The sequence below is a fragment of the Rhinolophus ferrumequinum genome, chromosome 3 (genome assembly GCF_004115265.2).
Source record: "Rhinolophus ferrumequinum isolate MPI-CBG mRhiFer1 chromosome 3, mRhiFer1_v1.p, whole genome shotgun sequence".
In the NCBI taxonomy this organism is placed as follows: domain Eukaryota; kingdom Metazoa; phylum Chordata; class Mammalia; order Chiroptera; family Rhinolophidae; genus Rhinolophus; species Rhinolophus ferrumequinum.
In genome coordinates this window covers 90,664,629-90,680,292 of record NC_046286.1, presented here as the reverse complement: position 1 = coordinate 90,680,292, position 15,664 = coordinate 90,664,629, and the positions used below count along the sequence as shown (strand labels likewise).

Below are 15,664 nucleotides of genomic sequence, written 5' to 3'. Positions count from 1 at the left end.
ATATATGTGTTGAGTAAAAGAAATGGAAGCACTGTCAAAACATTAGTAAATTGCTCAAGTTTTGTCTCTATAAAGAGAAAGAAAATCATTGTATGAATATAATTTTTGCAGCATATGTGGACAAGAAAATTATATTTTACCATATATTTACTTTGATAAACTTGTAATTGTTTTTTCTAATAGAAAAAATATAAAAATAAGGCTACAGTAATATTTCTATATCACAAAACTATGCAATGTAGTTTATTTTACATTTGTGTATGTGTCATTTTTACTGCTCAGATAAACATTTTGGTTATTCTAATTAAATGTTTCAAAAAGAGACACTTTTACAATAAAATGTTTCAATCTACTGAAAGAATTCTGTTAGAGATAAGGCTTTTCCTATGAAAATGTAAACAGAAAATGCAGAATGAAAATACTTGGATATATTTTTGCCTCTGCAGTGTCTTACTTCAGGCTATTGGAATAAACCTTTTCATAAAATAGTTTATTGTATATGCATAAATATATTTGATTTAATAAATATACTAATGCAATTAAAATGCATTTTATGTCTTCTAAATGTATGTCATTGTGGACATACATGGCAGCTTTTTCATTCAATTCATTCATTCATTTTTTTTCAGCAAGTATTTGTCATGTGCCTACTCTGTACCAGGTACTGTGCTAAATTCTGGGAACAAGAGAGTGAGTGTTACTGACATGCATCCTAAGCTCAAGAAATTTCAAAATGTATAGCATCAAACACAATTAGCCTATCCTTAAAGTAGGATGACTCTAAAATAATTTTCATTAACACACAAATATTCACTCTTATATAGGCAATGTCATTTTATAAATGATTGAAAATTCATACCTGGTGTCCTAGCTTTCATAAGCATTCTGACATAAGTCCCTCTCCACATGGCTTGAATTTTAATTGCTGCTGCTACTTCCTCAGGATAATACTCTCTATCACTTACTGGCACACAATATTTAACATCTACCAATTCTTCTGGAAAGAGAAAAACAACTTTTAGACTGAAAATTATATTTAACCCCTTCCACAATTTTCAATGCCCTTAACTACTAACGTCCTTTGACATATAAAGTGCCACAATGATAGATTTGTCATCATATTAAACATTGCCCTCTGTATGTGGTCCTTCTTCAGAAAGTAAACATTCTAGAGAAGGATAACACGCTAAGTATTGCCACTGTAGTGAACTACTATTGATCAATGGTAGAAATGGATTATTGGGAGAGGAGGAAAGGAGTGTTACTTGGATCAGAAGATCTTCCCAGAATTCCTCAAATCATACTGTACAGATGAGTGACTTTCATATTTGTAAGGTCAGGAACAATAAAACAGAGACATTCTGGGTGTTTGCGGGGTAGAGAACACGTAAGAACCTTGGAATCCTGTGAGCTTCTGAGAGCACAGCTTACACTATGCAACTGTCCATGTAGACCTCTTCGACCTCCTCCTCAGACACTCTCAGTGCACTGTTCCCAAATCATTTAGCTTATGTAAGCCTGGGAATTCCCTTGTCAAATAAATCTCTAAAATTAACCAGTACCTAAAGAAGCCTCTTCCAAGGAGGAATCGAGTAAGTCCAAGTCCAAGACCATAGCACGGAATGCAAATTTCAAGTTTGAAGAAAATTTTGTTAGAGTTTTTTTCATTAAACGCCATAAAGATATATGGAAAACCTGAAAGTGTTAAAAATATTTTAGTATAGTTTTTAAACCAAGAAAATTCCTGGTCAGGATCCTTTAAAAAACTTCAGAAACGCTAAAAATTATATATATATATATATATATGTATATATATAAGCTATACATACAATTTCTCAGAAAATTTTTCAAAATCTCACTCAGTAGAGAACAACATTATTTATCATTCAACTATGTCTAATTTAATAAAATTTAATCTCTATAATGATGTTTTTATGTACACTTAATCAAACTAAAACATTAAATTGCTTGAGGATATGCAGTATAAGATTAAAAATATGGTCCTTGTGCTGAAGCAAGTTAAATACGATATTTCATTAATTCTATGATGTAAGACACACTATTATTCCATGTGCTACATGAAAGAAATATGCTACTTAGAGTTTTTAACAAATTTTTATTATCTACGAGTATCTATTTCCTATTGAAAAAGCTCATTTGGATTTATTTAGACATAGCTTTTCATCACGTATCACATTTAAACATACATGAAAAAAATAAAATAAGCTACAAAGGTTGGTTATGTATTCCAAAAACTTATTCATATTCAAACTCTTAACTCTCGCAAATCACTTTTTGAAACTACTTAAGATCTGTTTTTTCCTATACAATGTTGTCTTTCATGTTGTAAAAGCTTTGAAGATGCACCATTGCCTAAACAGTGGCCTACTTTTGTTCCTGGGGTTTTTCTTAAGCCACTGACCCACCTTCAGTGTTGATTCTGGCTCATTTTTTATCTTGATTGAAGGAAGGTTTTTAGAGCACAACAAGAACACATATTCCTTCTTCCGATTTTTTAATGGTTTTTATCCTAAAATGCTAAGTAAGGATTTCCATTTATCTAGTCATGCCACTGAGAATGACAATGAAGCCATGATACCTTTCCCTCTCTCTCTCTCTCTTTTTTTTTTTTAATCCCCAGGGGGTACTCATTTTGGTGTGAGGACAATCTCTCTCCCTTCATGGTTTTGTTTGTTGATTGGTTGGTTTTTTTGAGAGGCTTTCTTATGCCAGTAAATTCTCTTCCTTAAAGGATTAGGCTTTTGTCAAACACTACACTTATTTCTTTTGAAGCAGTGACAATATGAACCTGAACAAGTCCACGCATGTGCAGAGAATGCTGGCGGCCTCTTGGCCAGCAACAAGTGTAAGGAACCACCAGTTATGACACAGTCTGATTTTATTCCGATGTTAAAGTGTGAAATGAAAGATGCGTCTTAGAATTGGTGAAATACAATGCCCTTCAAATGCATATGACTATTACATTTCCTACTGAGGCCACATTTTCTGACAACTCTTCACTCCTCCCCATATGTATAAAAATAGGCACCTAATCTCACAACTTATATGAGTATTAGCTCTATCAGCTGGCAATATTAGACAAGCCTGAGAGCAAGCAGTTAACCCAAGCTGAGCAAATCATTGTCACTTTGGCCAATAATATGAAGTCAGGATTAAGATATTCTAAACTGGCTTCATGTGGGAAAAGGATGTAAAACTTAGAAGCCATATTTTCCATGATGTGAGCTTCGGAGTAGAGAAAACATGTCTATAAATAGAACAAAGCAGATAAGTCCTAAGGGCTTTCTGTTCCCTCTTTGAAGTTCCTCACTGAGTCATTCCTATCCTTAGGTTTCAAGAAAATGTCCCGGTATCTTTATAATAGATCAGCATATCCAGCTGCTTGTTGTGGCTTAAATCAGTTAGATGTGTGTTCTGTGACATGCCAAAAAAAAAAAATGCCCTAAATATTTCAACATCTTAAGATACAAATTTAAAGAAAAAATACATGATTATGTTAATCCTCCTACTCTGTTACAACTGAGTGTTCAGAGTTTTGGATCATCTTGATATTCTAGAGAACATCACTCTAGTCTCCATGTGAATGCTGATGTCTCATCTCTCAGTGAATTCAGACCTGTGGACAGAAAGGGGCCAGTACTCTGAATTCCTGATTAAGACACATGCATGCTAGAGAGTGGGGGATAAACCCTATAGAGATTCACGGATTTACCATGTTAATGGAGATTTTAGGTGTCCAGAGGGCTGGATATGCTGACACATTCCCTCTAAGGTAAAAAAATAAAACACTGCAATTAAGAAAGACAGTGCTTGAGGGTCTTTTCTGGATTTTGGTAGTAGAATATTCTGCTTTTGGGAGTACTATGCCAATGGACGTATTGAGCAACTCAAAAAGCCATCAGCTTTGAGCAGGATCCAAAGCAAGAGAGGGGTCTACAGGAGATTTAGTTACCCTGGGAAAGAACAGAAGATCCCCTGGTCCAATTCTGTCAAAAACATGCTAATAAAAGACTGCCTGGCACAACTAATGTTATTTACTAGTGACAGAGTCTTTATCTACGGGATACTTATAGTACAATGCTCATGATATGTTGAGAATTGTTTGCGGTAGACAAACTTGGAATCTATTGATTTCTGGGGTTTGGCTCTGAAAATGTCACATAGCTGTGTAATTTTCAAAGTATGAAATGGAGATGTTCCATTATCAAAATAGCAGCCTTTTATGTAAATGATATATGCACAAGGACCCCTTAACACATTAGGTCTGGGATAGTGACAACGGGCTCATTCACAAGTAATCTTGATAGCAGGGACAGTGGCTATGAGTGGGCCCAACAGCATGGGCTCTCTTTCTCCCAGGATTTGCTGTCTCATCTGTAGGCAGCAGAAACCAACTGTGATCCTTTGATATGGTACCATTCTCTGAGGAGTCCAGTTAGCCACTTGGTGGCAAGTTGATTTCTATCAAGAAGGGGCAGCAAAAGTTACTACATTTGACACCCACCTCAGATATGAGTTTGCTTTCCCTGTCCTCAGGACTTCTGCAAGCATCATTATCCAAAAGATTTCAGAAAATTTGATTTACAAACATAAAAACATAGGATCCAGCTTAACTTCCCTTGGACTAAGGATCACGTTATACAGAGAAGATTTAACCACTGGGGAATGTTTGGGACCCATTGTTTCTAATATATACCATACATAGAATAGATAAAATTCCTCATAGATTAGAGTGGGATATAAAAGGCTCAGCTCAGATGCATGAAGATAACACCCTGCAGAATCGAGGCAGTCTCCTCCAGGATGCAGTATATATGTAAAGAACCAAAGACCAATATGGAGTGCTATGTCTGTAATAGCTAAAACATACAGACCTGGGATTTAAAAATCGAAAGAAGACTGGTCTCTCTCACCATCATTTCCAGTGGTCGATTTGCAATAATTAGTGTATTCTGTCCCCACGACAGGGAGCATGCTGGATTGGAGGACTTAATTCCTAGACGTGGATGGCAGAAAATATTCCCACCAGGGGATACAATATAACTTACAATAAATCTAAACTAGGACATATGCATATGCCTCATCCTGAGGACAAGTTTGAATTCCTCATCCTGGTGGACGAGGAGGAAAAGAAAGAATATAACAAAGTAGGGGGAGGAGAGGGGACAGGAAGAATTATGTCTGGATTTGAAGGGACACTTCTTGGTACTTCTACCAGACATGATTAACTGCAGCAATTGTGGCCTGATAAGACTAAGGCAATCAAGATCTCACATTCATCAGGACTGAAGGTCTGGGTCACCCACCAGGCAAGATCAGCTGGCACTTTGACCAGAAGAAAGAGAAATCGAGAATGGGAGATAGAGGAGAGACAGATACCGAATACCAATTATGGCCTTGAGGCCATAATTGCAAACAGCATTAGCAGTGGATACGATAGCTATCATGTCATGTAATGATTTCATTATCATTAGAGATTGTGAGCACCACCTCGAGCCACCTAGAGATGCCCTGAATAGTGGATGAGAAGAGTTCACCAAGGGAGGCATGATCATACTGGTCGAAGAGGTAGACCATGGCACATATTTCTTGTAGGTATATTACACATGCCCAGGTGAATGGGTTCCATTTGGGAATGATTTGCATCCCTGGTAGGGTTGCCAAATAAAATACCGAACACTGTAAGGGCAAATACAAATCAAAGGTAAGAGGACTTAATACTCCCTGTGGAAAATAAGAGAAGAGACTCCTCCCTTCTCCTAGAGCATTTACTTCAGAAAAGTTATAATTGCAAGTTCTTCCTCTCTCTTTGAAATGTATGTAAATCTTTTTAAAAGCTGTATATGCCTCTTGCCAGATTTAAGATCCAGCAATATATTTTTCAAGGACCTGGGAACCATCTCTTTGAAAAGTAGGCATCAGGGAGGTGGTGCTGACTTCCCAGTTCCTGAGGAGGGTTGGGGCCTCACTTCGGCAGGCACATACCTGCGAAACTACCTTTTGTCATAAAGATATGAGAAGTTGATTTTTCTTCTGGATAAAGCCAATTAGTCACCACCCCAAATACCACGTGAATTTAGGATTCACTCTATGTGACACATCAAGTCCTTTTACTAGAGCACTGGTTATCATTTATCTTCAGAACATGTCTGGAATGGGCTATATCTGCTTGGATACACAAAAGTGTGAGATTTCTTTCTCTTTTTGCAATCTGTTTAGTGGATTGCTTTGATGTGCAACTCATCCTGATTTAATGCTTATTCAACAACAAAATTGTGTTTTCTCTTCTACGTTTGTGGAGAGATATTCTGAGTTTGGAGGAAATTTTGTTTTTAATTACCTTTCCCCCAAAACACCCAATGCCCAATTAAATTGGAATAATAGGTAAAACAATTATTTGTGTGTGAACAATTTTTAATATAAGTATGTCCTATATATTGCACATGCTGTTTCTTTAGATGAAATTAAAATTTGACTTGGTGAAATGATTCGAGACACATACTTTACACCTTTCTCAAAAATTAACTCAAACTATATTACTGGCGGGGAGAAAAGGGGGGGGGAAACTATATTACAGATTGAAATGTAAAATGCAAAGTTATAAAACTCTTAGAAGATAACCTAGGAGAAAACCTAGATGAGCTTGGGCATGACAATGACTTTTTAGATATAACACTAAAGGCACGACCCATGAAAGAACTTATCAGCTGGACTTTATAAAATCAAAAACTTCTGCTATGTGGAAGGGGATCTCAAGAGAATAAGAAAACAAGTCATAGAATGGGACAAAATATTTCCAAAAGATACATGTGATAAAGGACTATTATCCAAAATATACAAACAACTCTTAAAACGCAACAATGAAAAACCAAACAAGCTGATTAAAAAAACCCACCAAAGGGCTTAAGAGACACCTCAACTAAGAAGATATACAGATGGCAAATTAGCATATGAAAAGATGCTCCACATCATATGTCATCAGGGAAACGCGAATTAAAACACAATGACGTAGCACTACACACCTACTAAAATAGCAAAAATCTGGAACACTGACAACACCTAATGCTATTGAGGATATGGAGCAACAGCTCTCTTTCATTGCTGATGGGAATGAAAAATGGTATGGCCACTTTGGAAGAAACTTTGGTGGTTTACGAAAGTAAATCTATTCTTTACTATATGACACAGCAATCATGCACACTAGTATTTACCCAAAGGAGTAAAACGTGTTCATACACACAGCTGTACGTGGATGTTTATAGCCACTTTATTCATAATGACACAACTTGAAAGCAACCAAGATGTCCTTCAGCAGGTGAATGCATAAACTGTGATACATCCAGACAATAAAATATTATTGAGCACTAAAAAGAAATGAACTATCCAGCTATGAAAAGACACAGGGATCTTAAAGGTATAGTACTAGTAAGTGAAAGAAGTCAATTTGAAAAGGCTACATACGGTCTGATTGCAGTTACATGACATTGTGGAAAAGGCAAAAATCTATGGAGACAGTGAAAAAAAAAAGCTCCTTGGCTGCCAGGAGCTGGGGTAGGAAAGGAATGAATAGGTGAAGCACAGAGGATGTTTAGGGCAGTGAAAATAGTCTGTATGATATCATGATGATGGATACATGTCACTACGTATTTGTTCAAATCCATAGAATGCACGACACCAGAAATGCTCCCTAATGTAAGCTATGGACTCGGAGAGATTCTGATGTGTGAATGTAGGTGCATCAATTGTAACAAATGTCCCACTGTGGGGGGGGGGATGTTGATATTGACGGGGGTTGTACCTGTGTGGGGACAGGGGGCATATAGGAAATATCTGTAGCTTTCTCTCCATTTTGGTGTGAATCTAAAACTGCTCTTAAAAAAAAAAAATTAAGTCTTCAATAAAAAAATATGACCAGGTGTCATGTATTTTTATTTGCTAAACCTGGCAATGCTACACCCCAGGGGACATTTCACAAAGTCGAAAGTCATTTTAAATTGTCAAAAAAGGATATTGCTGGCATCTGGAGAGGGGAGCCCATCCACGCTGCTGTATATTCTACCGTGCACGGGTCAGTCCCACAAAATTTATCTGGCCCAAAATATCAATAGCGTCTGGGTTGAAAAACCCAGACCTGGAGGTTATCACGAGGTCTCCTTGTTCCATTCTCTCAAGGTTTTCTGCTAAACCAGAATGCTACCCAAGCCCAGGCACCAGTTTTAACTGGGAAGAAGTGAACGCCCTTGAGGGCAACCATCTCTCGGTGGGAAAAGAGAAGGTGGACCAGTGCAACCATCTCCCCGTCCTTTAGTGGAATGATCCCCTGGACGGTTCAGTCCCAGTAGCCACAGCAGCAAATATCACATCTTTTAACATACATTTTTTTCTCTTTCTCATCTCATTCTTTCTACTCCCTCATTTCTGCTTCCCAAAGTCACTTCCCAAATAAATTGTCTCCATCCAAAATATTTCTCAAGCTCTGATTTGGGGTGGGGGTGGTCACCTAACAAAAGAAAGTATCCTCCTGGGAACATCATATCTATAGTCTGAACATGCTTACCCTGAAGTGCTGTGCAGTGAGTTCTTTGTCGTGGAGAGCTATCGGGTAGTGAGCTGTTTGAAGATCCTTCAGAGCTTCAGCGAGTTTACCCTTATCTTTGAAATTAGCAATCACATTTCCAATAGCCTTCATAATTTTTAGAGACTGGTCTGTAAATCGGTAGCTCTCCTGTGAAGACAACAGCAGCCAGATTCACTTTCACTTATTTAAGGGTAATTAAGTTTACAACAATTTAATTTCTGTTAATATATTAAAATTCTGCTATATGGTTGATTCCGTGGTTATACATAACGTAAGTTATTTGCTCGAGGTGTTTTACTAAGTGTTGTGGTCTCAGAGGTCTAAAACAAGGAACAGGATCCCTGCTGTAGTAGGAACACATAGGAAGTGTTAACACCTGCTTTGTACTGGGGGCTGGGGGAAATTTCTCCACAGGATTAATATCCAGACCTCATTCTGAAGCATGTCTAGGGGGTTAACCTGACAAAAACTGCGTGGGGTTTGAGGGCTGATGGGCAGAGAACAATTCAGGGAGAGAGCAATAAAGGTCAAGAAGACAAGAGGTGAGCTGGCATGCTGCTGGCTGCCTCCTGTCCACTAGGAGGAAACGATAAAAGCAAGGAGATAGGGATATGGAAACCAGTATGGCAGTTCCTCAAAAAGTTAAAAATAGAACTAGCATATGACCCAGCCATCCCACTTCTGGGTATAAACTCAAAGGAAATGAAAACAAGATACTGAAGAGATATATGCACTCCCATGTTCATTGCGGCATTATTCACATTAGCGATTCAGAAAAAACCTAAGTGTCCATCAGTGGATAAAGAAGATGTGAGACACACACACACACACACTCTCACACACACACACACACACACACACACACACACACACACACACCACACAATGGAATATTATTCAGCCATGAGAGAAAAGAAAATTCTGGAATTGTGACAACATAGATGAAACTTGAGGGCATTGTACTAAGTGGACTAAGTCATACAGAGAAAGAAACACTTCGTGGTATCACTTGCATGTAGAATCTAAAAAAAAAAAGTCAAACTCATAGAAACAGAAACAGAGTAGAAAAGTGTTTGCCAGGGGCTGAAGGGTCGGGGTAAAAGAGTGTATACTTTCAGCAGTGAGACACATAAAGTCTGAGGACCTAATGTAAAACATGGTGACTACGGTTGATAGCACTGTATTGTATAACTGAAATTTGCTAAGAGAGCAGAACTTAAATGTTCTTTCCACTCCGCTAAGTGGTAAATACGTGAGTTTAGGGGTGTGTTAATTAACTAGGTGGAATATCTTTTCACAACATAAATGTATATCACATCACCATGATATACACTTTAAATATCTTATAATTTTATTTATCAACTATACCTTAATAAAACAGTGGGAAGGGAAATAATTGGATGTCAAATTGCAATAAATCTATAATTTGGAATTTTAAAAAAGGAAAAAGAAACCCAGAGGAGTTTGCATATTATCTTGATTGGCGGTGGGTAGTTGGTGGTAGTGGAGGAGTTGCCCAAAGCAGAGGGTGCCCAGGAGCAGCATGAAGGGGGTAAAGTTGGAGGAAACTTTGTAAAGTCTATTTTGGCTCTTTTTTCTAGGGTGGGTGCTGTGGTGCAATCATTGCTCCACCTTTCCCTTCAGCAATGTTGAGGAATAGCCCTGCAAGTAGGGTGGACAGCACAGATTCCCTGCTGGGGTGAGAAGCTGATGAAAACAGGTGCAACTGATTTGCCCCTCTATGACTTTATATTTCTATTACCTACTCCCCAACTCCCCAAAGCCTAGGGAAAGACTTTTCCCAGTGGCGTTTCTCTCTGAGGTGAAACCATGACTATAAAATTGTCTGGTCAATCGATAGCATTGGGCGTGATCAAGTATGGCTCAGGAGCTTGAGTCTCTCTGCTTTTGGATCTATACCCCTTTGCGTCTTCTCTGAACTGAAGAAAACTGGGGCTTGGCTTTGAAACCCAATAATTTTTATAAGATGGAAGAGTTGATAAGCCCAGGGTAATACAAGTTCACTGACCAAAATAACTAACCACCTAGGAACTTAAATCACTTAACTAAGAAATAAACTGGATAATCCCTGCTAACTAAGGTGGAATTATTTTTTAAAAAGAAGAAGAGAAAACAAAAATTTAAAATAAGCAGGGTAAACATCATTAATGGAATGAGACTTCTATTTCTAAGGTGGGCTTGCTGATTGTCCTCCTGTGTCCAGTGAGCATGAGGGAGAAGCCTGGGGAGAGATGGTGCAGCAAAGAGAGCAGGGAGCCATGCCAACCACTGCCTAGAGAGGCAAGAATGCACGACTGGAGCATGTCCGGGCCATGAAAACAGCATAAGGGAACTGGTCTTGAGCCATCTTGTTGCTAACCTGACCAAGAAGTTCACTGTCTGGCTGAGAGGATCCCATCTCACTAATAAGAGGATGTGCTTTGTGAAGCTGACTTATGCAGTGGGAAGACCCTCTGCAAATCTGACCCCCAAATTCACATACATACATCTCTAAAGAGGATGCCATTTTAAGAACATCTAAATCCAAAATGGGCCCTCAGGGGAGAGGGTGGCTCCCTTTACCTCATCTCTTCTTTCAGGCTCTGTCAGAGCAGAGGAGCAAGAGAAACTAAGGAGAGGCCAAGAGGAGAAAAAGGAGATGAAGTGACAGCACCTTCCATGATTCTTTTCTCCTGAATTCCAGAGACACATCCTCCAAATTCCTCAGGCCAAGGAAGTGGTAAAAGGAGCATCTGATATCAAACCTTTAAACTGTATTAAAAAGGCTTGTATTGATCCTTTATACCTCCCAAAGGACCAATAACACGATGGAATCTGTGTGAGATATTAACAGATATGAAAGGAGATTCAACAGAGCAGAGGTGAAGGCAGCTGGAGAAAAACTAAAATTATTTCATTTTATTTGTATTTCTGCTGAGTTTATCTCTATTTATTGTATATGTCATATTTGGGAATTTCTTGCAGAATATAATTAATCGTTTTAAAAGGTAAAAATGGGTAAATTGAATAAAAAATAGGAATACGGTTTAGATAGAATTCTTTGAAAATAAGGCACACACACAAAAAGTCACAGTTGCTAAAATATTTACCGGCTCAAAGTTGTGTAGCACAACATCTTCATCCCCAATGACAAAAGACACCATGCTGCAGATGTGGATGGAATGCCCTAGTGAGGCCGACACATTTAAGAGCAGCACGTGTCTCCTAAAGAGAATGGATAACAAGTGAGGACCAAGAGTATCCCTTGTTGAAGGTCCTTGCCTCTGAGTTTCTTGATGTCAGTTTGTGCTCAAACATTAGTCAGAGTTGAATTCTTTAAGACAGATGGAATAAAAACCTTTGAATTTTCACTCTAAAGAACGCTCAGAGATCATGAAAATTATGTTTCACTAATTATGTCAGACAAAAAATAGTCACACTAAATGAAAAACTTGCACACGTTGGAGGTATCATACACTGCAGTTACTCGCAAAAGATTCGGCTTGAATTTTCCCTGATGTGGATGAAAAATGAGTTCTTCAGAAAGTAACTTCACAGGGTGATCTGATCATAAATTCCTAACTGGGCAGGTCACGGTGGGTAGTCACACCCCAGGCTATGACTTCTTTAGTAAAATTTATCTTTGCCTTATACAACCCCTGCCCATTGTTTCTGTGCACCTAGGTGAACACACCTTTGAAATGCCTCTTTTCAGACCCTTCCTTCTAAAGTGTGACTGCCCGCAAGAGAGCACATAATCTTAACTGTCCTGTAATCTAATCCCCGCCTTGCTTTCTCCCACCTTCATGTAATCTTCCTTACTTCCCTCCTTAATTTCAAATGCATAAAAAATACTGGAACTGTTATTCTCCAGAGCATTTGCGATCTTGCTTCCTGGCAATTGTCATCAGTTCGGCTCAAATACGCTTATAAAAATTCTCTACAGGTTTGGACATTTCTTATGGAGACACTAACAACAGTAGAGGACTTTGTAGGTTTCATAGTCATTTTCTCACAAATGCATAATTTCCTGTATGTTAACTGTGTTTCTCCTACCAGGTTTTAGTGTCTTTGAAAGCAGGGACATTCACTTGCCCTCAGTACTGAACACTTAGAGCATATTCAAAACATACATGTTGATGGGTTAGGCCCAGGGGAGGAAAACATGACTATACGAAGATTCTTTATTAGTTCCCTGACCTTGGTTGTCTCGATGAATAAGCATTCAGACAGAATAAGGATTTTGGAGAGAATCTCTCCATGACAGAGTTTTTAGGACAGATGTGAGAAATATTGAAGTTTTATAAATGTATTATCAATGTATATTGGATGCTTTCCATAGATTATTTTGACTTTGTTGCTTACACTTTCCTTTTTGTGCAAGAGCCATAGTGTTTCATTGATTTTGTGATCAATGAATTAGCCTGATCTTGGGAAATGAGTAAAAAAACTGGATCTGAAATGTGACATAATATTTTGAATTTTATGTGTCAAAATCAGAAAAACTTGTTGATTATACATATTTTCTTAAAAACGGAAAATGTGATGCATTTAGTCAACTTTATCTTAATTAAAAATAAAACTACAAGTAAAATTAAAAACAAAACACAGGTATTAAATAAATATGGGATGTAAAGTACAGCATAGGAAATATAGTCAATGATATAACAGCTATGCATGATGTCAGATGGATAGTCAACTTGTTGGGGTTTTCAAATTGTTAGGTGTGTAAATGTCTAATCATTACATTGTTTTGTACACCTGACACCAATAATTAAAAAAAAATTAAAAATACAAGTAGAACTATAGATTGGTAGGGGAAATGCTATGTTTCTCAATCTGTTTTAAATAAAATTGAGGTTCTTTCTAAGGAATACAATAAGATTTATTAAAAAACGAAAAGGAGTCTTTAATAAATGAATTTTAGGAAAAGTTGGTTAACAAGTTTAAACCATATTCTTTACTAAAGAAATTGCCAGACTCTGACAATTATGAATCTTCTAAAAGGGGATTCAGTGTACAGCATCTTTTTCAATGTATTTATTCGTGAAATTATTTTTCTCAAGAATCATGATAGACCTGTTCCTTATGAAATCACCTTAGGAGCAATATCCTACATTGTACTTATTAGTTTAATTATTTAGTAATAAACTGTTCACAAGTCTTTAAAAACTTCTTAGTATGAGAAAAAAATAAAGTCATTCCATACCCGACAGGCAGTTGAACCATAGCAGCCTTGGTAGCATATGTATGAATCTTCAGAACAAGATCACGTGACTTCAGAGATTTCCAAGAAAATGTTTCAATTGTAAGTATTCCAGGCTCTATGGGGGGGCTATCCTTTGTTAAAGCTAGGAAGAGGAAAAAATATTAAAATTTTATTATGAGAGTATATCTGGCTTTCACTTTACAACATGAAGAAGAAGAAGAAGAAGAAGAAGGAGAAGGAGAAGGAGAAGGAGAAGGAGAAGGAGAAGGAGAAGGAGAAGGAGAAGGAGAAGGAGAAGGAGAAGGAGAAGAAGAAGAAGAAGAAGAAGGAAGGGGAGCAGGAGGAGGAAGAAGAGGAAGAGGAGGAGGAGGAGGAGGAGAAGGAGGAGGAGGAGGAGGAGGAGAAAAAGAAGAAGATGGAGAAAGAGAAGGAGAAGAAAATTAGAGATATCATAAAACTTCAGAAATTACTCTGAGTAAATAATTATGGGAAATAATATTCAAGTGGAACCCAGATCTTCCTCCCTGTCCTATTAGGTTGGTGCAAAAGTGATTGCACTTTTTGCGATTATTAATCTTTTGAACCTCAATTACTTTTGCACCAACCTAATATTTTCTTCCTCATAATCATCTCCTCATGTGAAGAAAACAGGAATGGAAAAGTTAGAAAAAGGAGGACAGATAAGGATATTTCATGGTAGTACACCATCACTTTTATTATCTATGGCAGTAATTACTATATCCCTTTAGATGCAATTTTAAAGGGAAAAACAAACAAACAAACAACAAAAAACTGCACCTCTGATATCAGAATAAGAGATTTTCCTAAGATAGTAACAAAACAGAGCTTTGACTGTCTGTAGAAATAGCAAATAATTAACAAAAATTTAATTTTGAGTGTTTCTCTTAAAATGAATAAAGAATATTGACTATTCTTCATCAGTAGCTGAGGGTAAAATACTTAAATTTTTTTTAAATGAGATTAAAATTAACGTATAACATTGCATTAGTTTAAGGTGTACCACATAATGATTTGATATATGACATATTGTGAAATGATTATCACAGTAAATTCAGTTAATATCTATCACCATGCACACTTTCAATTTTTTTATTGGAATAAAAACTTTTAAAATGTATTCTCTTAGCAACTTTGAACTATACCATACAGTGTTGTTAACTATAGTCCCCGTGCTATACATTAGATCTCCAGGGCTTATCTTTTTTACCCTATTTGCAGATAGCACTCAACTTGAGGATATAAGACCTCAACGTGACCTGAAACACCTTTACCATGTAGAATTTAAATGTTTTAGGACACGGCATAGCTTAGCAACTATTGGTTAGGTAGAAATCCTAAGCTTACACTGCTGAAGCTTGGATAGTTTATTAAACAAGCATTTAGTGCTCACCTGCTATGTGCTAGACACTATTCAAAACATTGGTTATATCTTGGTGGAAAATCATAGTCTCTGTCCTTAAAGTTGGCAAGATACTCAATATTAAGCATTCGAAAAAATATTTATTTTACCTCTACAGTGCCAGATACTGTCAATTTGAGTTAGAGACAAAGCTTTACAAAAACAGGCCAAAGAATTAATGAATGATATATTGTGTGTATGTGCATATGTGTGTAAGGGGCTGGCCTTAGAGAGAAGCAGGGATAGTCCATCCAGTAGAACAGGATGGGAGGCTGGCTGACAACAAATTGGGAGAGTTCATTATGGGAAGACGAGACAGGTCATTTTGATTTTTTCGATTTCTTCAGTGAAAACAGCAGCAAGGCCATCAGCTGAAAATGAATGAGGATGCAAGTGGGTATTAGAGATTTGGAGAGAGAGAGATTTGAAAGTTTGC

General features: G+C 37.3%; 1 protein-coding gene across 1 annotated transcript in view; it reads right to left on the bottom strand.

The window, feature by feature from the left end:
- The window catches only part of ADGB (androglobin), a 141,139-nt gene that overhangs the window by 51,537 nt on the left and 73,938 nt on the right, over positions 1 to 15,664 (bottom strand). Inside the window, exons 18-22 of the mRNA XM_033095014.1 lie at positions 13,809 to 13,950; positions 11,710 to 11,824; positions 8,579 to 8,746; positions 1,563 to 1,695; positions 860 to 997 (exon numbers count right to left, since the gene is read on the bottom strand). Coding sequence (XP_032950905.1) covers positions 860 to 997; positions 1,563 to 1,695; positions 8,579 to 8,746; positions 11,710 to 11,824; positions 13,809 to 13,950 — 696 coding nt within the window. The remainder of the gene's footprint in view (positions 1 to 859; positions 998 to 1,562; positions 1,696 to 8,578; positions 8,747 to 11,709; positions 11,825 to 13,808; positions 13,951 to 15,664) is intronic.